Here is a 25270-nt window from a genome sequence, read left to right on the forward strand (position 1 = left end):
ATTATTTTCTTGAATGCACTTTATATTATGGGGACGAAGTCCCCTATTACAGTAGAAAATTCAATAAAAAAAAAAAAAAAAAAATCGGGAAAATTTCCCGAATTTTTCATTGTACTAATGAACTCAGAATCGTTAATTTTTTTTGTCGTGTTTTTTAATTTCCGGATCTGCGCAGAACACATAACTCTACTTCCTTCTTCCGGTCTTGTTGTCGTGAGACTTTGATTAGTCTAGTAAAATATAGGAACTCAAGGAACACAATACCAATATTTCATTTTTAATCATTCTTTGGTTGAATAAACGTTAGGCCTATCTGATGCATTGCGTTTCTTTGTTTACATTGAACATGACGTCATAACTTAAATAACGTCACAAGTAAAATCCCTAACAACAGAACCAAAATCGGAAACGTTACGGTATTTCCGTATCTTTTTTTAACAAATATTTAAAATACAAAAACAAATAATTTAAACAAACTTCGTCCCCATTCACAGGTAATGCCTGCCTCATATTCTTTTACATTGATGAGATGTCTTCATATATTTAAATAGAAAAGTTATAATTTAAAAAAAAAATAGGTTCAGGTAATAAAACAAGACAAATAAAAGATAGTTCATCGATTCATTTTGCGGAAAAAAGCAGTGTTAAGGTAGCACGTCAGGCATATGACATTTGGTATCCATTCGTTTGATGTGTATAGTCTTTTGATTTCGCCATTTGATTTTTTCTTTTTGAGGTAGCACGTCAGGCATATGACATTTGGTATCCATTCGTTTGATGTGTATAGTCTTTTGATTTCGCCATTTGATTAGAGACTTTTCTTTTTGAATTTTTCTCGGAGTTACAGTGTTTTCTAATTTTTCTTTTGGTGACTGAAATAGCAACTTAGATTTCATCCCTTGTGCATCAGGAATTAAAGGACATAGGTTTAACCCAATTCGGCTTTAATTATAACAGTTTTATAATTTTCTTTTTATTAAATGGTTAGGTGGTGGCGAATGCCGGGTGCATCTTTGTCTAAATCTGCGTTTAGTAGCTCTCCTCTGTCAAACTGAATTCTTTTCAAAAACTTGATGTTAACTCAGTGTTAACTTTCTTCTTTGGTCAGATTGGTCAATGATTTTAAGAACAGAATATGATCAATATCACTGTTATTATATATAATTATTATTGTGTTTTTTTTTCACTCTGAGGCGCATTAGAAATATTTACACAGATAATGATAAATATGTGCAATATGATTTAAGTGTCTAAATCAGTTATCGATACCGATGAAATATATGTAAATTGCCTTATTTCCGTTTTTGAGACATGTTGACTTTTTTAAACGACTAGAAAGATGAGTAAGGTTTTTTAGACAGTTACTATCGCAATTTGCAAGATTTATTATGGTTGATGATTTATGGGTTATGTCCTCACCTAAAAGGTGAAGGGATCATTTCCCACTATTTCTTAACGTTAGCCAGGTACTATTAGAAATATTATTTTTTCAATGTTTCGATTTGTGCCAGCATAACTAATGTGCAACGAATCCTTGAAGCTTCTAGTCTTATTAAAAAATGAACTACATTTGTTATTAAAATTTTAAATAGGACATGACACTATCTTAACTCTTATCAATCTGCACTTCCGTTTAAACAATAAAATATATCATTATATTAACTCAGGCAATCAGAAGAACAGCTTTTAAAGCACATAGTTGAATAGACCTCTAATTCATTTTATAAAGTTTTTACCTTTTTGGTTTATATTTAACATACAGACACAGTTTGCATACATTGGGGATCAAAATCAAAATGTGTCACTGAGTTTAATCTTTTTTCGTATCCCCCTGTGCAAGCTTAATACAACTGCGAGTTTTCCAATGAAGTTTAAAATTCTTAATTATGTTATAACATCAACTAAATTAAGGAGATTTCAAAGTACATAAGCGCCATTAAAGCAAATGTAAATTGATAACATTTTTATTATTCACTTCAATGTAAAATGGATTTTCCTTTCAGCATGACTATTTATAAAATAGATAATTTGTTTCCAAATACAATGGTTAAGGTCAAATGAAAATAGGATAAAACCGATGTAAGAGAGTAAAATGTAAACTGCTGTTTGATCTTTGGTTTTCAGTGTCGGTAATTATTTCCACTAATGAAGATAATACTGTTTTATTTTGTCTGTAATACTGCTTGCTAAGGAAGGCTTGATTCAAAAGTGTAACTTTATGAAATAGAATTGGTCTATACCGCTTAAAACTATGACCTTTATGTTTTTAATAGTTTAGTTAATGCTGGATTGTTATCAATAATGCTTTCACTATATATATAGTGTCGCCTCTAAAAACATTCTCCCAAGGGTAGCTGGAGAATAGAAATATGGTCACTTTGGCTTCCTCCAGCCTGAAGTAAACCCTTCACCAGCCGTCTTGTTGCTTTTTGGGATGAATAAGTACGCAGCAATGTGCGTACTGAATGTGAAGATACAATCCGATGCTTCTCTAGAGAGAGAGTGCTACGCGTTTTGCACTTTTGGAACCCTTGAAACCACTATTTGGTGGACCGTAGGTGGCCTGTTGCAAGCTAAATTTCACAATGGCAATTCTAATTCCCCATACCTTCTTCCCAAAATGTCTGTATTACATGACTTACCTCTGGCATGCATTGTTAATTTGTTATTGTCCCGGACATTCATGAAATATTTGTCGCTTAATTTACCAATCAATCTCACCGATTTGACTCCAATTCTCATATTTAATAAATATCCACGTTCAACATTAATCCAAATTATAAAAAGTCTAGACTAAACAATTTACAGAGAATGGGCTTAATAATAGATAACTTCGTTTCGAATGTATTTTAGTCTTGACGCCATCTAATTACAAAATGTAACTATCGAGTTGACATTAGCATACCTGCGATGTTCACATAAGCGATATAAACATACATATTATAGATATAAACAATTGCATTTTTGTAGGTCTTTTTAATTTCATTTTATGGATTAAAAATATATGTTAATCATCGTGTTTACCTGTAAAAGAATGATTGTTGTGGATCTAATCAGCCAATCAAATGATTTAGCTTTGTTTCACTTTTTAAAATGTTGACATTTTTTTCTTTAAATAACCGAACACGCACTATTCATGCGTCATCCGTCTCTAGCTAAAGCCTCGGTCACACCTTACCGGATAGCTCGAACGGACGCCTAACGGATAATTTTTTTTTCAATCCGTTCATGTCCGTAAGACGTTCGTTCTTATCCGTTAGGCGTCCGTCCATATCCGTTAAGCGTCCGTTTTATCCGTTGACGTCCGTTCTGTTCGGTGGAAAATTTTGAGCATGTTCAAAACTTTGAACGGACGTCCAACGGATAAAATGTTCGTTGAACGTCCGTTAGGCGTCCGTTTTGTACGGTACTCGTCCGTTTTGTATCCGTTACGTGTCCGTTATGCATCCGTTGGAGATCCGGTAGACCAATTCACCAACGGACGTCTACCGGACGCCTAACGGACGACTTACAGACGCCTAACGGATAAAACGGATGTGAAACGGACATTAACGGAAGGATAACGGATAAAACGGATGCCTACCGGATGTAAAACGGACAAATACCAATTAAAATTTCGCGTTAGAAATGCCAATAATTGGTATGTCAGATTTTCTTGAGTGTCATGAATATTTATTATTCGTGATGAATCTTGGAGTAAGAGCACGTCTTCGCTACCAAACAGCTCTTATTCAGGCCAGACTCAACTTAAATGTAGCAAATATAAACCTTATAGCTGTCGAAAGGAGAAGAAGGAGAAGACAAAGGAGATGGTGGACACGATCATGGCTTAGTCCTGAAAGACGATGCAGTTTTGGTCTATATGACCAACTCATGACCGAACTTAGGCGGGAGGATCGGCAGTCCTTTGTACACTTCCTTCAAATGCCCACAGAGATGTTCGACGAGATATTGCAAGTTGGACCTCGCATAGCCAAGCAGAATACTTTTTACAGAAATCCACTGGAACCAGGACTCAAGTTAGCAATTACACTTAGACACCTTGCTTCTGGAGCAAAATATCGTAGCATGCAGTACGGATGAAGAGTTCCGTATAACACATTATCCGTTTTCATACCAGAGGTACGTAATATAAACAAATTCAGAAAATCAACTTAAACTCTATAAGACTGAATTACCACACTGCTTCTACCTTGATTTTTTTTAATCAGAGTAGCTCTATATTTGCACACATATCATGCTAAACAAGACGCAATACAAAATAAAATCAACTAACCCTGTTAACTAAAGTGACCCTCGTGTGTAAAAACGTAAAAAAGAATCGGATAAATTGTTCTATTTGTTTGGTACGTGTGACCTTGATACCTGTCCTACTGACCACACTTTCCCAGAAGCAAATATTATAACATATATACATGTACTAGATACAATCATTTTAAGGTCACGTGTATGTGGTTTATTGCCTTTAATTTTCAGATGGTTTATTGCTTTTAATTTTCAGATGGTTTATTGCCTTACATTTTTAGATGGTTTATTGCCTTTAATTTTCAGATTATTTTGTTCATCCGTTTTATCCGTTACGCTTCCGTTACGTGTCCGTTTTATCCGGTACTCGTCCGTTGGATGTACGTTCGACGTCCGTTCTGTCCGGTACGTATCCGTTTCACGTACGTGCAATGTCCGTTGTGTGTCCGTTAGGCATTCGTTACATGTCCGTTAGTAAACCAACGGACTCCCAACGGATAAAAATTTTGTCAACGGATAACTTTTTTTTATCCGTTAGGAGTCCGTTCGAGCTATCCGGTAAGGTGTGACCGAGGCTTAAGGGGTTTAATTCACATGCAAACTGATTCAATCAGGTCAATGTTTTTAACGTTATGTGACAACATTGTACCTTACGCTGCTTAAAGCGAATTATTATTTTACTATTCCACTTTCATTTATGATCGAATAAAAAAATCATACCTTAGAAATATCTCGTAGCTAGTACCACTTTAAAACATTCCAATACATCTTCAAATCAATTCTTTAAATGTTTTTCATTAAGTTCATACAGCTGAAAACCATTTTAGATTTCCTAAGGGAATTAAGAACATTAAAACTTTATTCTTTCAAGAGGAGGCTTTGTCTGAAGATTAAAAAGCGTAACATCTAGTGCAAATATAACATGCATGTCCTGAACGAGGACAAGTGTTCACAATAAATACAAAAGATACATGTAGGTCCTGTAAAAGTGTCAACCCAGGATGAAAAGGTCGGATAAATTTGGACTGCTACTGGAAAACAAGGAGTTTATTTTTTATTGGGACAGAATTTTTAGATTGCAACATGCAATCTACTGATCCCTGCAAGAGTAGTTGGAGGAATAAGAAAATGAAAAAAATCCACAATGCTTTTCAACATAAAAATGGTAACATACGCTATAAATTTATTACTTTGGGATTTCATAAGGCATATTTCGTTAATAGTGACAAACAAAAAGGTAAAACATGCTACACAGAAGAACAAGTGGTCAGTATGCTGAAGTTTCTTATCGACAACATATTTGTTGAGTTTGAAGGTAGACTTTTCCAACAAATTGTCGGCATTCCTATGGGAACAAACTGTGCGCCTCTTCTTGCCGACCTCTTCTTATTTTCATATAAATCGGAGTTCTTCCACACATTTGTCAAATACAAGAGGATCAAAGAAGCCAGATTATTTAATTTCACTTTCAGATATATTGATGATGTTCTTTCCATAAACAATCCGAACTTTTCTGATTAGGTTCCATTAATATATCCCCTAGAACTAGAAATTAAAGAAACAAAAGACACGGCTTCCTCCGCCTCATTTTCAGACTTTTATCTCGAATTTGACTCACATAGTCATCTCATTACCAGAATCTATGACAAACGAGACGATTTTAATTTTGAAATTATAAAATCCCCCCACCTTAGTAGCAATATACCAACTTCACCTGCATATGGGATATATATTTCCCAACTTTTTCGATATTCAAGAGCTTGCAGCTCCTACTCAGACTTTGTAAAACGTCATCAGTGTCTGAGTAGAAAGTTTATGAACCAGGGGTATGTCAAAGAACGTCTCGTCCTTTTTCTAAAAAAAAGTTCATCGAAAGGTACCAAGACCTTGTTGAAGAAATTCCGTATCAACTTCACAAATAATACATGATGGTCTTGATGTATAGATTCTGCGTACTGATGTTGTTTATCATCTTAACAACGTGTTTTATTGTTCTTTCATTTGTCTTTGTTCTATTATTAATATAACTTTTAATGTTGGATTGTTTTATGTGATATCCGTTAAACGTGGCTCGGTACTTATACATCCCGTCAATGTGTTTGTATTGTTTTTTATATTTTGGTGGTGTGTTTTGTATATGCGACTTTTTGTATTTCTTTGGTTCTTATAACGTGACTCTGTACTTTAAAAGATCCCGTCAGTATGATATAGTTCTATTTTATGTCATTGTGATATATTTCTATTGAATTACAAAATACGGTGAACCCCAAACGTCAACATCATTCAATTGCGTAGTAGAATTAACTATTTGTGGATTCTTATAAATTCTATATAACTTTTGGACTATTTTAAATGTCGTTCTATTTCTGAAATTTATTCTTATATACTTTTGATTTTTTAACCCTACAATGCGTACATTGCCTATGTAAAATTAAAAATTGTTTGTATGTACATTAAACGACAAATATATGTGACGTATAAAATTTTCTAACGTCATACACGCAAATCAATAAATGTGTTTGTAGATGTTTTTGTGTTCTGTTAAATTGTTCCTTTTAAAATTGTTACACGATGATGACTGCTGTACCCATATTTTGACTATTTTATTTATTGTGTCTGTTTAGTTAACGTATTATTGTAAATATAACGGAATTTGATGAAACTGTCATAAAATTTGATGAAACTGTCATAAAAGTGAGAGGGTTAGCGCTATAAAACCAGGTTTAATCCACCATTTTCTACATTTGAAAATACCTGTACCAAGTCAGGAATATGACATTTCTTGTCCATTCGTTTTTTATGTGTTTTGCCATTTTTGCCATGTGATTTTTGACTTTCCGAATTGAATTTCGTCTAAGTTCAGTTTTTTTGTGATTTTACTTTTTAACACTCTCTAAACACGATGCATCGAATTAAACATCTTTATTCCGACAAGACATGGCTGCGAACTTGATAAAGGAGTTAGATGCCCATATATACATATTAAAGGTTTTCTACGTATCTATCGGGAAGTCAATCTGTATTTCTTACAATTTATTTCAGTCTTTTTAAAATTATTTGTTTCGCCACTTTTTGAAATCTCTTATAGAAAATGAAATATCAACATGATCTTTGGAAAAAATATATCTGGGATTAATGGTCTTTGCTATGCGTCTTTAAAGTCAAAATTTGAAAGTTTGAAGTCAATTGGTGTAGCTATGTCCTTTTAAAATGTATGTTCGAACCTCGGCGATAGGTCTTGGTTATGGTGCTCCCCGGAAACTCGCGCGTTACTAGAGATAGATAATACCTTTACTGTCATTAAAATGTGATCAATAGCAACATGCTTCGAAGATGTATTTGTTTATTCCTAATGTTTGATTTACTAGTTTTGGTTGTTAGAAAAGAAGTCCAAACCAGATTCTATAAATATGTTTGAAGGGTTGTTGGATAAAACAATCAATCCACAATTTTTACCAAACATTTGAGCAAGTAAATTTATTTCAATAGTATCGTTCTATCAATTATTTCTCCAATTTATATCCGAAAATTTCGTCCATGGGCACATATATGAAATAGGTAATTTTTGTACATGGTCAGGTGAAATAAAAAAATTTCAGCTTCCATTTTTTATTTTATATACTTCAGTCAAGTAAATTCATCAATCAATCAAATGTAAAGGAATTTACAGTATTGAGAAATAAAGTTTACAAAATTGTATAAATCACTACATCCAAGGTAATGGCAGAACCAGAGCAGATGAATATCGACAGTCAAAACTTAAGATATATTGAATGAATTGTGGTAACCAAACGTCAAGTGGGAAATTTTACATTATTGTTTAGGACGAGAGTGAGTTAACAATAATTACTAGAGGAAGTATTGCAATAGAGGCAGTCAAGATGAATATTGGGGAAATCAGGGTATATTAAATTAGATTAATAGGTGAACGAATCATTTTCACACATTTTATATTTTTTTCTGGAAACTATTAGACACATTCTCTCCTTTGCATTGTTAAAATTTTAGCAAACCTTCCAAGTCATCGAATCGAAGCGGGTGCGAATCTTGAAGACTCTAGTTTTATCTGAAAAATGAATTACGAGTGACATTAAAATCTTAAAACGTTTATGACACTATAGTCTTCTCAACCTGTGAAGTAAGTACACTTCCGTTAAAATAATACAATGTATGCATTATATTGTCTTAGGCAATCAAAAGAATAGTTTTACCAAATCACGTGGTTGTATAGGCTTTTACTTCATTTCCTTCAGCAGCTTCCGTTTTGGTTTAGTTTTGACATTCAGACACAGTTTATATACTTTGGGGAAACAAGTCACAAAATGTCACTGACTTTAATTTTTCTGTATCCCCCTGTGCGAACTTAATACGACTGCGAGTTTTCCAATAAAGTTTAGAATCAATTTCTAACATCAAATAGATTAAGGAGATTTAAATTACATAAGCGGCATTTTGCAAAAGTAAATTGATAACATTCCTATCATACACTTCAATGTAAAACAGATTTTCTTTTCAACATAAGTATTTACAAAATTGAAAAGTTGTGTCTATTTACAATGATTGAAAATCAAATGAAGATAGGTTAAAACCGTTGCAAATGGAGTAAAAATCATTCAAAATTAATGAAGAAAATTCTGCTTTTGCATCTCGAAAATAATGCTCGCGACCGTAAGGTTTGATGCAAAAAACATATGAAAGTGTTTCTCTAATTGAATTTTATTAAATATAATAACTGAATGTGTCTATTCCGCTTAAAACTACAGACTACATGTTTCTTAATAGTTTAGTAATAGCGCTAGATTGTTATCAATAATGCTTCCACCATATATATTGTCGCTTCTAAAACATTCAACCACAGGGTGACTGAGGAATAGAAATATGACCTTCCTGAAACCTGTTGTAAAATCCTCACTAGAGTGAGGCATCCGGTTGGTTGTTCGCGATGTACAAGTAAAAAGCCACGTGCTGTCAGAAAGGAAAAATGAAATGCGATGCTTCTTGTATAGAGAGTTCCACGTTTATTGTACGTTTAGATACCATTGTCACAACTTTGTGAAGGACTGGGTGCCTTGTTGCAAGGATAAGTTTCTGTTCCCTATCCAATATTCCCACGTGTTCCTGTGGCAGTCCAAATTCCGCCGCCCTTCATCTAATAATGCCTCTATTACAGGACATACGTTTTGTATTTATTGTTAATTTGGTATTGTCCCGAACATGCATACAATATTTGCCGCAAGAAGTCAATCAACCAACACTCAATCTTAAGACATTCTTTTAAATCTTCTTATCAATTCTTTAAAATAATTTCATTTGGCGCATACAGCATTGAAACATTATTCTTTGAAGATGATGCCTTGTGTGAAGATTTTCAAAATGCTAGACTATTTAAATCAATGCATCAATCAAACAAACAAATAAAACATTTTGACAGAAATCGTGACAAAACTTTTTTTTTTTTAACCTACCTTTTTTTTTGCTTTATTACTTTGGTTTTGATTGTTTTTTTTCTTTTTTTGAAATATAATTCAGAAGATAGTCTATCACGCAGTATAATTGTTCATTTTAATATTATTTCATACAATTTATTTTGTTCTTTATATATTTATATGCATAGAAGTGTTATTATTTATCAGCAAAATATTCATTTTTAAGATATAAACAGAAATCAGATTCATATTCAAATTCACAATCAGTGATACGACACTCATGTGTTCACATTACACAAGTAGCATAGGATTTTAATTCATATCAATATGAATTCATCATCTGAAAGTGCAACTATTAATTTTTATCGAAACAAATTGTATTTTCTTAGAATAAGAGAAAAGAGAAAATAAAAATAAAAAACTTCAGTGTAAATCTAATTGATTATTTGATCGCTGGTTGCGCAACACCCAGTGGCAAATATAGCATGTATGTACAGGACGATGAATCAATGAATATAATACATGTAGGTAGGTCATGTAATATTGTTCATCCGGGATGAAGGTCGGATAAATTTGGACTGCTATTGGAAAACAAGGAGGTCATTTTGTATTGGGACATAATTTTTTTTATTGCAAAGGGCCACCTACGAAACCCTGCAATAGTAGTTGAATTGTTATGAACGGTCAGAGAGTGTGACACTCTCTTTACACGAGGCATAGAAATAAACATCTTCATTCCAACAACATGGACAAGGCATGTCTGCGTACTTGATAAATGGTTTAGGTCTTCTACATACATATCGGGAAGTCAATCTGTATTTCTCACGATTTTGCGCAAATCTCCTAAACAAAATGAAAACCGCATAAAAATCAACACCATCTTTTAAAAATATATATCTAGAATTGATGGACCTCGCTTTGAGTCTTTAAAGTCAACATTGGAAGGTTTAAAGTCCATTGGCGTATCTATGTCATATTTTAAAATGTTCGTCCGAAACTCAGCGACGGGTCTTGGGCCGCACAAGTATACAGAGGGTGTGGTTCACACGTTTCCTTAATTTTATGGCATTTGAATTTTATCAACAGCACCATTCTTATCAGACGGGACTGCGTATTAGTACATCCCGCATAGTCAAATAGACGAGTTATCAAGGGTTTAAATTTAGGTTGGAAAAGACCAAAACGACCATATTTCTATTTTAAAAAAAATATACTGGAAGTCCAAAGTCAGTATAAGACTAACAGATACATTTTCCTGCTTTTTGCTAAAGAAATTCCCTGAACATGAATTTGTATTTCATGGTGAATATTCATCAGTCCTAATGCGAATTGTAATAAGTATGGACGGGGTGTTTACGTTTCACTCATTTTCGTTTTTAAGTTTCACACAAAGAAGAAGCTGGCAAACTTTAAAGGACGATCCAACGATCAACCTAGGTTTCAATCATGCGGGATCTCATCTCTGTTTGCTGTAATTTAAGTTTAGCATCCTGAATTTGCTTTTGGTTGCTTGTGGAAAAACAGGCAGTTGGCTTGATCTAAAGTTATTCTATCTTTTATGTTATTTCCTTCAGAAAGTCAATTTGAAACATCGCCACTCTCATTGTTAGTGTAAGATTATATATAATGAATTGTTATACACAATTTTCATTCGAACGTCACTGATATGTGTTTTAATTTGTAGACGAAACGTGCGTATGGGGTAAATATAAAATTTTAATCCTGTATCTGTGGTGAGTTTATTAACGATATCTTTTATTTGGTTTATTTACCCGAAATTCCTTGTATGTGTTTCATACAAGTAATTAAGAGAAAAGATATAATTAAATATTTAGTCTTATTAGTTTAAGGCAGTCTAATAGAATATTAGATCTGTACGTTTTATATTTTGTCTTTTTGTAAGTGTTTTGTACTTTTACTTAATCTAACGAGTTACGTCCTTTCATCCTGTCGTTTCTCCACTGACAGATGTTAGATGAAGGTTAAGCTCTGACACATATGTTGAACATTTTGATCGTCAAATTCTGTTTATGTACATGTATGTCATAAGCCAAGAGCCTGTGATTTAATGGTTGTTATAAATTTTTTGTCTGCAATATTTGTTTTAGCTTTATTAGTTTCGTATAAATCCGTCTGCTGGTTTTCTCGTTTGGATTATCTCACATTTTACCTTATGTGGCATTTCATGGCTTACTATATGGTACAGTATGGGTTTTGCGCATTGTCTAAAAGCGTCTTGGCTGAGTTGTCTCTATGGACGATACCCCTCTTGTCTCCATCATTTTTAATATACTTTTTTATATTTCTTTATCAATTAATACGCCAACTATTGTAGGACTGCCCGAGTTGTTTGCATAGACGATCCAGTTTTTCATCAGGTCTAGCTAGCTTGTCCTCGGACGTGACTCGCTTTCGTTTCTAAGTTTTCGAAGAGATTCCAGGCGGGTTATATATACTTAGTTTATGCAGTATGTCATGTACATTCTAAATTTTAGAAGTATATAATAGAATAAGTACCAATTCATCAGCTTTCGATGGCATTACATTTTTATGATTTATTAGAAAACAAGAATATCAAACATTAAAAGAAAAGTTACTCCATGTCAAAGTGATCAAATTAAATCATCTCAAATAAGATTATGATGCTTTGTTGTAAAATTTAAATATTGGATTGTTACAAAGACAATTTGAAACATGGCAATATTAATTTTACAAACATGCACAATTCAAAATAAACACACTTCATAACTATGTTATATACTAAGATATTTAAAAACAATATATAATGAAGTACAATATTCTCAATCATAATGTTTTAAAATTTGTTGAAATGCTATTTCAAGGTGTAAGCTGAAAAATAAGGCCCAGTCTCTCAAAAATTTGATTTGTTAAAACTTCGAGGTTATAGTCGACACTGATTGGCTAGTTGTAATTGTTGCCATGGAATCTGCTTTTAGCGGTCTTTTCTTTCTCCGCCGTTTTAGAATAATGAAAACCAGTCCATTCAGAACTCCTCCAATGTTATTCAAGGAGATAACCATGTACAATATTACTTCCGGTACATGTCCAAGTAGAGCTGTAATAGAATATACAGCCAAAGAAAACCATTGTATCAAAAATACAGAGACGAAGAGCGACATATTTCTGGCAGAGTTGTGGATACTTTTAATAGCTTGAGCTTCATGTCCCAAAACGTTAGCCAGTGATTTAGTCTCCTTGTAAATTTTTATCCAAGTAGCAATGTAGAGGATAACGTTAACGACGACGACGACAAATGTCAAAATAGTCAGGTAGTAGACCCATAGATCTGCACCTTTAATGGCATCAAAATGGCAGCTGCAAATAAAGAAAATTTTTAAGAAACTTAAATCAACCTCCATATAACACTAATTGCTTATTGCAAGTAGTCATTTGTAGAGGCAAACAATACATTTAATCAAATCGTTTTTTTAAACATACACTGGGAAACAGTATTTAACTGGAATTCTATTCTATTAGACCCCATTGGTAATAAAAACTTTGGAAAAATGCAACCAAAAAGCACTATTAGATAACGATTGAATGAAGCAAAAAAATGTACGAATGATAAAATGAGTTTCCGCGGGTGCATGGTGAATTGCATACATTTGAAAAAGAAAAATAATAGAATTGTATGTTTCAAGAGAAAAAAGAATTGTATGTATCAGAAGAAATGTTTTTCAGCATACTTGTATTTATGCACGTCACGAGTACAAAGAAATCTTAAGTTATATCATTACGACAACAATCCAATACCGAAAACAACCAAATGACATACAGTCTTTGAAAATGAGGCGAAGGATACCAAAGTTACATCCAAACATGTCGAAAACTGACAAAGCCATCGTAAAAAAACACAACGACAAACGGGCAGACAACAGTACACAACACATCACATAGAAAACTACAGACTAAGCAATTCGAACCCCAAAAACAACTGGGATGATCTCAGGTGCTTCGGAAGGGTAAGAAGCTCCTGCTTCACAACTGATTTAACAGTTACCATGCATTTATATACAATGTGTCAGGATCTTAATGGTTTCATGTCTTTAAAAAGTTGTGAATCAATTTACAGAAACAATCAGAGGTCTGCCATTGACATTCAATTCTCCAAATAACAAAACATATTTTTTCAAAGATATTTTGTTTTTGACATTCAACATCTACTGAAGAAGTTTCTGATTTATTACAGTCAGAATACATTCGTCTTGACTATTTCTTCTTCTTGAACAGGCATATAAATATAAAACAAAACACGAACACAATTGAATACACTAGTAGAGGAAAGGCACTAAACCCGACAATTACGGTATACATATATAACATTAAGACAAGTTATCATCACAACGTCTATAATACCAAACAAATAATTTCATTCTTTATTATCATAAAATCACATTACTCTCAGATAAAAGCTTGATTAATAAAAGAAAGAATGAGTTAGGCATACAAGTATAAAGATAAATATCTTTTAACAAATAATAGGAAATAAAAGCATATATAAAGAGTATGTGTTACTTACAAACCCCTGGTAGGACCAAACTTCCAAGAATTGATGCAGCCAAGTGTTCTAATTCTATAACAAGTAAAATATAGACGGAATGTTAAGAGTAAATGATAATTTTATATTTACTTACAATGCCCCAGTAGGACCAAGCTTTCCAAGAATTGCCGCAGACAAGTAAACTATAAACGGAATGCCAAAAGTAAATGATAACAGCCGCCAGTCATATTTTCCAAAACTAATATCTTTCTTCATGTATATCATGCTAAAAGCGTTTATAGAAACGATGTTTACCATGAACATTTGAGCGGATATGAACTCTCCAATAACAAAGGCGTAAAATACACATAGCCCACGCGGTCGCACGTGGTCCTTGGTGATTAAAATGTGTAAATGATCTAAGGAATGAGCTAGATTAAAAAGTCCATCGCATAAAGCCATGTATACTACAAAACGCTCGCTTTTGGTTCTGTTAAAAAATCGTCGATTTGAAGATCGGAAAGAGAATGTTATTACAATCACCGAAAAGGCAAGACTAATACTTATACACGATAGTGCTGTCAAATGTAATGAAATAAAACGATTGTTGTCCAAGCCGTAAATAGGCAGGTCGTACCCATCCCTTGGTGCAGGGGTTGTTGTTGTCTTGTTTTGGCCGCTATTATCGAAAGAAGTCAAGAACGTGGCAGTGCTAGACATCGAAGAGTTTTCAATAATTTCTTAAGCTTATACCAGAAATTAATGTCTGTTAAAGTAATTTCTGATTAATATAGAAATTAAGAGCAATCAGTTGATCTTGAAATAATGACTGTGAGCTGAAAATTTATCAGTTTTGAATTAATTTGATCATGTTAATCTCAAATCAATAACAGACTGACAAATAAGAAATCACTTTATTTAGTCTGACGTTTATTAGAACCAATTTACGCAAGTCTTCATAATTGTTAACTACAAGTTTTTGTTTACAAATACAAACGACTTGCCTATAGCTATTTCCGGTTACATTTTTTCGGGTTCATCCATTTGGATACTTCAATATTCATTCAAGAAAAGAGACTCGTCACCTTAAACTATGATAGCAGTCTTAATTTTTATGTAAAATTTTTGTAAGTTAAATGTATGGGCTTTGCTCATTGTTGAAGGCCGTACGGTGACATACAGTTGATACTGTCTGTGTCATTTTGGTATCGTGTGGACAGTTGTCTCATTGGCAATCATACCACACCTTCTTTTTTATACTTATATATCAAAACATTCTCCTCTCGAAACTTTGTTGTCAAAAACATGAAAAACTTGTCCTATTCTTTATCTTTCATTCTGCAGGCAAAATAAACTGTCATCATTGTTTTTTGATATAACTTATGATTGACTGAAATTTGTATGGCTATCAACTCATTGACATAGGATTGTCATATGACCGGACGTCATCAACGGTTTCTCCCTTTTCTCCATAAAAATGGCATTTAGAACTAAATAATAAGGAATAACTTTAATATTTTTCTGTCTATTCGTAGAAAGAACTTTAAAAAATGTGGTGGACACTTTAAGATAACCAGCTGTACAGCGTATTGTTTAGTGTGCACCACTTTATTTTTAATGGTATTTCGAATAGATCGATAGTTCACTACATTTTTCAACTATTTTTGGCTAAAGAAGGTGCTATCTTTTATTATTACGTTGTTTGTCTTAAATAAATTCACTTAGGAATAACTGTGTTCTCGGTTCACTATATATATGCTAACTTGCTTGAATTGTTAGTCTGTCTAGCTATATTTTTGTACTAAATTATAATATCTGAATTTAAAATAAAATTACTGACAGTATGAATATTCTTGACACTGATTGCTTCCACACCTCCGTAGTTATGGCATACCAAATATCGATTTCAATACAATACCTCTCATACAGATAAGTGCAATTAAAATGACAAGATATAGCCATTTCATCTTTGAAATTTATTTCTAAAAAAGAAAAAACTTCCACAAACTACTTTGATGTTTTAAATCAAATTTGTCAAGAATGTAATAATTACACATGTATCTGCCCTAAAAATAGGAGTCTAAATAATCTTTTTAACAAAAGTGAAAAAAACACCAAACTTAAACATTCTTCAAGTAGAATGGAAAAATCTATTGGTAATTTTTCTAAAACTAGTATAAGTGATTTGAACAAGATAAATGCAATCATCAGTATGACTAATGCTGGAAATTTTACAGTGAATGACAATCTTTGTGTAGCCGTTACAGAATCTGATAATGTTACTTATGAATCTAATGATGAGGTAATTAATTTGCAATGTACTGATATGAATGTTTTATGCAATCCCCCTGAGGCCTTATCACCTGTTGATCTAAAGCTTTGTTTTTCTTTTGGATTAAGTGTATTATTGATAGCATGTTTATATGCCTTATTTAATAATAATTGTTATGAATTATTACCTAATTTACAAGAAACATCTGAAGAAAAGGATAATGTTTATGACTTTTCTTCAACAAAGGGTATAAAAATATGTTCACATAATGTCAACAGACTTGAACACAAGCTGGATGAAATCAAATACAATTTAATGTTTTCTGAAAATCCTCCTGACATATACTGTTGTTGTGAAACATTTTTGGACATTAACACCCAGGATAATTTTATACAAATTCCTGGGTTCATTTTAAACAGAAAAGATAGACTATTACGAGGTGGAGGTGGTTTGGTTGCTTATTTTTCAGAAAAAGTAACATTTAATAGAAAAGCTGAATTTGAAATAAGTGACATTGAAACAATGTGGTTTGAAATAAAACCAGTTCACAAAAAATCATTTTTATTATGTTCAGTATACAGACCTCCTAATTCACTAATTAATTGGATTGATGAATTTGAAAAAGAAATTACAACTGCTATTAATCATAATTCAGATATTATTTTAGTTGGTGATTTTAATATAGATTTTTTAAAACCTAATAAACAACCACAAAAATGGCTAAGTTTATTAGAAACTTACAACCTCAACCAGATAATTCAAGAGGCAACAAGAGTTACACCTGATTCTAGTACACTGATTGATCATGTTTATGTCACCAATAAAGATTTGATACTAGAATCACATGTTGCTAAATTTTCAATAAGTGATCATTATCCAGTTTGTTTAACTAGAAAAGAAAAAAATTCCACTTATATCAAAAAAGATATTCATACTACCATTTCTTACAGAAATTTTAAAAATTTCAATGAGGCTAATTTTCTAAGTGACTTAGCTATTGCACCTTTTGATAAAATTGAACATGAAAGTCACCCAAATACATGTATTCAGATGTGGTATGACATATTTAATGCAGTTCTAGATAAGCATGCACCAATTGTTACTAAACGAGTAAAAAGAGACAGACAACCTGAATGGTTCAATAATGAAATTGCATATGCCAGAAAAATGAGAGAAAAATACCATAAATTAGAAATGTGGTCCGAGTTCAAATTTTGGCGAAACAGGACAAAGCACATAATCGATGAATCAAAAAGAAATTTTTATTCAAAGATGGTAAAAGATTCAAAAGCATCTAAAGATTTGTGGAAATGTATTCACAGTCTTAACCCATCCCAACAAGAAAAGCCATATGAACTTTTAAATGAAGATGGTATTAAAACTAATAATGTCCGGGACATTTGTAATGTTTTTAATAAGTTTTTTACATCTTGTGTTGAAAACCTGAGGACTGACAGATGTATGAGCAAAAATAATGATTATGCAAAATTAAATAATTTTGTACAAAAGAAATTTACTAAGTCAGAACAAGTAAAATTTTCAATTCCACCAGTCACAATAAATGGTCTATTTAATGAGATGATCAAACTTGACATTAATAAATCCACCGGATCTGATAACATAGGACCAAAAATTTTAAAATTGAGTGCTCCTTTCATAACTTCATCTTTAACTTACATTTTTAACAGAATAATAGATACAAGTACATTTCCCTGTGTTTTAAAGAATGCAAGAGTAACCCCTGTTTTTAAAGCTGGTGAAAAATTCATGGCAACAAATTATAGACCAATTTCTGTACTTCCAGTTTTATCAAAACTTTTAGAAAAGCATGTTTCAAAACATTTGTTTGACTATCTTAAAAGATTAGATCTTTTACACCCAGCACAGTCTGGGTTTCGACAAGAACACTCTTGCCAAACTGCCCTTATCAATATCATAGATAAATGGATACAGGATATGAATGATGGTAATATCAACTTAGCAGTCCTGTTGGATTTTAAGAAAGCTTTTGATGTAGTAGATCATGATATCCTCTGTAAAAAACTTGAAATTTATGGATTTGATAATACTGCTGTTTCTTTTTTTCAATCGTATTTGAATGAAAGAACTCAACAAGTACAAATTGGTAATGCTCATTCTGAAAAACTTCATATCAAGTATGGTGTTCCCCAAGGCTCCATATTAGGCCCCCTTCTGTTTATATTATACATCAACGACCTTCCTATTTATATGAAAAATTGTTGCACTGATTTATATGCCGATGATTCAACCTTACATCTTTCTGGTAATTGTTATCAAACTCTTCAGTCAAAGGTACAAGAAGATTTACATGGTGTAGAGGCATGGTGCAATGATAACAATATGTTCATCAATAAAAATAAAACAAAATATATGATTATTGGAACGAAGCAAAGAGCAATGCCACATTACAATGAGAGTTGTTTAACTATTAACAATCAAGTGATACAATCTTCCACATGCGAAAGTCTTTTAGGCATTAAAATTGACCCTTCCCTCACATGGACAACCCAAATTGACTTGATCTGCTCAAAAATATCATCTAGACTATATCTACTATTAAAGATTAAAAAATTTCTAAATCTAGACTGCAGAAAATTATTCTATAATGGTTATATCTTGCCACTTATTGATTATTGTTGTATAGTGTGGAGTAGTTGTAGCAGTGAGGGTTTAAAAAGGATATTAAAATTACAAAAGAGGGCTGCTAGATTAATACTAGAAACAGACCCATTCGCTCCTTCTGCACCCTTATTCAAACACTTAAACTGGATGACAGTTGAACAGAGAATAAAATATCATAAGTTAGTGATGACATTTAAGTGTATTAATAATGATGCCCCATCATATCTTACTAACAAGTTTCATTATGTTTCAGACAGAAATCCGTACCCCTTGAGAAATGCTGTTCAAGGAAACCTCATACTCCCTAAACCAAAAACAGAATTATTCAAAAAATCTTTTATGTATTCTGGACCATACTTGTGGAATAATTTGCCAATACCGTTAAGAAATATTACAAATATTAATTCTTTCAAATACAAAATAGCAGATCATTTATTGAAATCAACCTAACTGTATAAATAATATAAAAAACTGATCATGTCATCATGTTTATTTTTTCATCACATTTTATCAAGTTGTATTGAACATTATTATCACACTTGACTTTTTATGCTAATGTATGTATGCAATGTACTAGTATATGTTTGTGTTTTGTTTGATTTTTCATTACGAGGGCCTCAGGGAAGATTAGTTATATAGCTAACTGTGTAACCCTCTTAAAATAAAGTATTGTTGTTGTTGTTGTTGTTGTTATAATTTTAAATCATTTATAAATAATAAATGCGTTTCAAAGTTACAAAAAACAAAACAAATATTCGAATGGGAGCAAGAAAAAAAACCAAGAAATTGGCGAAAAATGTAAAAAATCTGTTAGTTTCTTTCACATTCCATATAAGGAATGTTTTCCATTATACGTTTTATATGCAGCATATACAACCTTAAGCGTTATTATTTAACGTGAACTCAACTGATCGGTAAATGATCGGTGATGAGAACTTGACTGGTCCTTGAATGATTGTTCATCGATTCCAGACAGCTGATTATAATTATCTGATTTTGGTCTCAAATACTGTTTATTAAGACAAAATTAACAGCTTCAAAGTGAAATTGACTGTTTTATGCTTTTCGATGTATCTTTCTTTTTAAAAAGCTGCCCTCCAGAATTTTTCAGTTATTTTTGTCGTTGTGCGATTATGTACATCGAGGGCCATTAATATTACTATAAAAGTAAATGTAATAAGAATACAGTGGATCTTATTGTCCTTTAATTTTACTGTTTATTTAATTCTGAAGGAAGCGATATAGCTTACATTGTAGCTTCTTCTCATACATTGTACGTCATCTGAATCATGAATTGTAATGTATTAAGATAATTAAAAAAGCAAGTAGTTCATTTCAGCAGCTTTGCACAAACACAAAACGATCACTTTTTAAAGTAATACAAGTTATCAGAGGAGATTCTGATCGATTAAAGGGTGAAAAATATCAGATCTTAAAATCCAAGGCTTGAATTAAATGTATGTAAATATCAATTTGAGTACGAGGTCAGGAAACTAAAGACAATTTGAAGGTTATATGAATACGGATTCAATGAGATTAAATTATTGACTTGAGAATCAATATTTCATCAGCGATATTCGTCAGCTTTTTCTGACAAACTGGGGACAAACTGATAGCCTATACATATTATTTTCTGCAAAATTCAACTTTGATAAATACTTGAAGCAGAAAGAAATCAGAGTTTACAGATATTTGAAATTAGTAGAAAACGACTTCAGTTGTATCCCTTGTAACCCTTTGTCCAAAAGCTCTCGACCAAACAGAAACAGGCTATCGTGAAAATTATAAAACAAAACGGAAAAGAGTTAATGTTTCTGAGGTATCCTTTACTTCAAAAAGTAGTAAGAGACATGAAATCAGTACATTTTCGACAACTTGAAAGTTAAAAAGTAAGCCTTAATGTTTGACTCAAATATGACCAGCGGTACTCCCATAACATATGTAAATTTCTGCAAACATTGATACGCTCTAACGATTTAGAGCTTTACAGATTGTGTTGACGCCTGTCTGTTTTCAAAGACTATATGATGTATTTTCTTTATTTTTGTGATTGAACTGTTGTCGTAATGACGTTAACATCTCATATCCTGTTATAGCTTACTTACAATCCAACAACGAATCACTCTTCATAGTGAAATGAGGTTTCTCTACATTTTGTGTTATTTTCACATTTCCTGATCGTGTGAGAAAAAAGTTTACTTTCCGTCACAAATATATGTTCTCGTCAAACATGCAAATGATTAGTCGAAATTTTATTATGACGTAAAAATTTCTTGGTGTCTTCTGTATTTTCCTATTGTGACGTCATGAAAAAAGGTGACCATTCCTAATGAAGTCACATATAAAGAACACAACTTATTGAAAATCTTTGAAAACGAAGGAATAAAATCATTAGAGAAACAGATTCCGACCCTATAACTTGTGTATTAAGATATTTTTATACTCTTGACAATAACATTTTAATTATATAAAAAGATCGACAAATCTCGCGCTTTAAAAGAATAAACTGTCTCGAGTGGAGAAATATCGTAACACACTTGTTGCAGTGTAGGAATCTATATTTCTCTTTCGAAAACGCTTGCGGAACTTTTCAAAATGTTGACCATCATATTTCATCAAATATCAATATTGTGCTTTTGATTGTTATGATTCTGGTTCATCTGAATGTTTTGAATATATTGCATTTACTCCATTTAGTTACATGAAAGCACACTGTTAATGACGGCTGTTGTTTTCAACAAACTGATTTCGTAAATTAAAGTGTTATGAAATTTACTGATGAAATGGATACGTTGCAAGTTTTAAAGTTAAAAACAAAATATGTATCAACCGGATTTAACATTTTGATAATTAAGTCCTACAAGGGTTTATTTATCATTTTATTTTTATTTAATTAAAAGATCTAAACAGGAAAGTTGTTCTGTGACTGATATTATGTCATGGAATTGTCGAACCGTTACACTGCCCAACTGGCATGCGCTAAATTGAAGTTAACATATATAAATTGTTTGCTAAAAAACAAATACTATTACAGAATCACTTTAAATGGCAGACATAATTATAGGCGGTTATGAAGACGAACAACGAAGCGATGTTGAAGTACAAGCTTTGGTAGATAACAATCCAGAGGTAAATAAATTACTATGATGTTTTGTAATAAAGTGGTAATAATTTCTGAAGTTCTCATTTGTTTAATTATTTTGTTCCTGAAAACAACTTTGTAAACCGTCATCGGTGTCCGCGCAAAAATTTAATAAGCCATTGGTTGGCAGAAAAATGTCTCTTTTGTTTTCTCAAAAAGATCATTAAGACATGATAACAATTCAGTGTTTACTGCACAAATTATACAAGATGGTCTTGAGCAATAGAGATTTAGGTACTTATGATATGTATTCTTTTATTTTATGTTAGTTTGACCATTATTTGTCCCTGTGCCATAATGTTTCTTTTTGTGGTATGATATTTGTTTGACTGTTTGTTATTGTGCATTCATGATGCAGGAAGATTCTAAAGTGCGATTAAGAAAATACGTTTTTTTTCAGTATTGTTTACCTATTTATTTAAATCAATTGAATCAAATTGTTTTTAAAGAGAGGTTGTATAAAGAGTCCTGAAATGGTTATTTTTGAAAACTGTTCATGGACAGCTATTTGTCTGTTGTTGTTTTTGTGTAGTATGATTGCTGTCTAATTAACATCACATTTCTTTTATTTCGATCAAATCAAGATGAGAACAGATGTGCAGAGAGCTAGACATGGAATCGATCCTGGACATATGACATCGCTTACCTACCGAAGACAAATTGTAGCAGGGACCAATTTCATTGTTAAGGTTAGAAAATTAAAAATTATTGCACTGAAATAAGAAATTGTATATTTTATTTCTGATAATTGTTACATTTAAGAAGATTTTTTTTGTATAAGGCTATATTGAAAAGCGTAGTTTGTTACGCGTGAAATACAATGTTTCTATCTATTCGAACAATAGCATTTTTTTCCCATGGATGTCGTTTTTATCTTTTTCTTTAGAACTTTCAATTGTTTATTTTGATAGATAGTTTCTGCAAATACTATCCCTCCTCAGAATTTTTTAAAAACAAATAGCACAGGAATTGCAATGAGAACACAGTATCGTTATTTGTTATTGTTTTAATGTTTAACATTACTTTTTGGAATGATACACAATGCGACGACTACTATTTTGAAGTTAATACCGTGTGTTAATAAGTTTCAAATGTTCCTTTTAAAATGAAGATTAAGGGTCAGATACGATCAAGATGTCGGGACATAATCCTGACATCTACAGAAATTTGTAGGGTGTATACCTTATTGTTGTTTATGTATGCAGTTTTGTCAATTGATCTATATATTGAAGTTTGTAGGCTTTATATGGCATTGTGTAATGGTTGTTTTATATTGTTTCTTATTTATTCCTGGCCATTGTTATATTATAGTTCGTTTCTGTGTGTGTTACATTTTAATGTTGTTTTTCTTGTGTCGTAGTTCTCCTCTTATATTTGATGCGTTTCCCTCAGCTTTAGTTGGTAACCCAGATTGTTTTTTTTTCTCAATCGATTTATGAATTTCGAACAACGGTATACTACTGTTGCCCTTATTTAGCTAGTTTCGTATTTTTCATCAAAGATTTTATGTTAAATGTAGCCTTACATGGGATGAATGTACCAAAAACGACCTAAAACAAAATATATGTTTACTATTTAAATGAGGATGTAAAGTATAAACAATATGTTTATAAACTGCAGATAATTATTGCAAACACAAATAATAATTATTACCTTAGACGTGTACTTCTTAATCATTGATTAAAAATCTTCGTATCATTAACAGATTTAATTATAAATTTTGCAGGTGTTTACAGAGAATAATGAATATTTGCTGCTATTTATATTTCAATCTCTACCCTACACAAAGGAACAGCCGAAGTTGACAAGTCTTCGAGTAACCTCAGCAATTGAAACATTCTGAAAAGGAGATATAAAAAGATACTTTAGTTTTCTGATAATTTTGGATTGATATTTTATATTTCATTTTATCTCAAATTGTTTTAATACTGTCGTTTTTCAACAATGATATTGAATTTTTCTTTCTTTTTCTGTGATCAGCATTTCAAAAAGATAAAAAAAAACATTAAATAAATTATATATATATATATATATATATATATATATATATATATATATAACAAGTCAAAAAGGGTACAACATCACCATTAAATAACTATAAAATACACAAATATTAGATATTTCGGATAACAGATATCCTTCTTCGGTAATTGCACAATGACAAATGAATCATGTCAATTCAAATTGAGACTCTATCAAAATCTTGATTTATACAATTTAAGCGAACGCTGGAACAATTTTAAAATTTCCAAACACACCGCAAAGACTACAGAAATATGCCAAAAATAAAAATAGTTATTTACGATGTGAAATGGCACAACTCTAGATTTCCAAAGGTTGTGACAGTTGAGATGTTATAACTGCATTGAGGGCAGTCCTCAAACAAAAAAATCAAAAATGTCCTAACCGATCAAGGATGGTATAAATTAGACAACGGTAGGGCAATTACAACAGAAACTACATATTTAAGCCTCCCAAACGAATATCAGTATAATACTGATTGAAAAAATAAGTATTGTATAATGAGGTAAAATAATTGAACGTGGCAACGTACTTATACATCATCCCGAATCAATGAAAACCTGTACTTTACAGTTCGAAATTATTTTTAAAATAACAGTTTAAATTACAGGTTTTCATTGATTCGGGATGATGTATAAGTACGTTGCCACGTTCAATTATTTTACCTCATTATACAATACTTATTTTTTCAATCAGTATTATACTGATATTCATTTGGGAGGCTTAAATATGTAGTTTCTGTTGTAATTGCCCTACCGTTGTCTAATTTATACCATCCTTGATCGGTTAGGACATTTTTGATTTTTTTGTTTGAGGACTGCCCTCAATGCAGTTATAACATCTCAACTGTCACAACCTTTGGAAATCTAGAGTTGTGCCATTTCACATCGTAAATAACTATTTTTATTTTTGGCATATTTCTGTAGTCTTTGCGGTGTGTTTGGAAATTTTAAAATTGTTCCAGCGTTCGCTTAAATTGTATAAATCAAGATTTTGATAGAGTCTCAATTTGAATTGAC

General features: G+C 31.9%; 2 protein-coding genes across 2 annotated transcripts; one reads left to right on the forward strand and one right to left on the reverse strand.

Annotated features, from left to right (window-relative positions):
- Nucleotides 1–12396: 12396 nt before the first annotated feature.
- LOC139483221 (adenosine receptor A3-like) lies at nucleotides 12397–15161 on the reverse strand. Its single transcript, XM_071267253.1, has 2 exons — nucleotides 14327–15161; nucleotides 12397–13034 (listed from the first exon to the last, which is right to left on the reverse strand). The coding sequence occupies exons 1-2, from the start codon at nucleotides 14890–14892 to the stop codon at nucleotides 12560–12562; spliced, it is 1041 nt and encodes a 346-aa protein (XP_071123354.1). The 5' UTR covers nucleotides 14893–15161; the 3' UTR covers nucleotides 12397–12559.
- A 6943-nt stretch (nucleotides 15162–22104) lies between these two features.
- On the forward strand, nucleotides 22105–24190 carry LOC139483514 (cystatin-A-like). Its single transcript, XM_071267535.1, has 3 exons — nucleotides 22105–22216; nucleotides 22814–22918; nucleotides 23956–24190. Exons 1-3 carry the CDS (start codon nucleotides 22133–22135, stop codon nucleotides 24070–24072), a joined length of 306 nt encoding a protein of 101 aa, XP_071123636.1. The 5' UTR covers nucleotides 22105–22132; the 3' UTR covers nucleotides 24073–24190.
- The last annotated feature ends 1080 nt before the right edge of the window (nucleotides 24191–25270 follow it).

Source organism: Mytilus edulis, chromosome 7, assembly GCF_963676685.1.
Source record: "Mytilus edulis chromosome 7, xbMytEdul2.2, whole genome shotgun sequence".
In the NCBI taxonomy this organism is placed as follows: Eukaryota; Metazoa; Mollusca; class Bivalvia; order Mytilida; family Mytilidae; genus Mytilus; species Mytilus edulis.

Bases quoted from the DNA above. Each gene is read 5' to 3' on its own strand.
- LOC139483221 (XM_071267253.1), bottom strand. From the start codon at position 14,892: ATGTCTAGCACTGCCACGTTCTTGACTTCTTTCGATAATAGCGGCCAA. The intron at 13,035-14,326 runs GTAAGTAAATAT...GGTTGATTTAAG, and splicing joins CTTGGTCCTACTGGGGCATT to TTTCTTAAAAATTTTCTTTA.
- LOC139483514 (XM_071267535.1), top strand. From the start codon at position 22,133: ATGGCAGACATAATTATAGGCGGTTATGAAGACGAACAACGAAGCGAT. The intron at 22,217-22,813 runs GTAAATAAATTA...GATCAAATCAAG, and splicing joins TGGTAGATAACAATCCAGAG to ATGAGAACAGATGTGCAGAG. The intron at 22,919-23,955 runs GTTAGAAAATTA...TAAATTTTGCAG, and splicing joins GGACCAATTTCATTGTTAAG to GTGTTTACAGAGAATAATGA.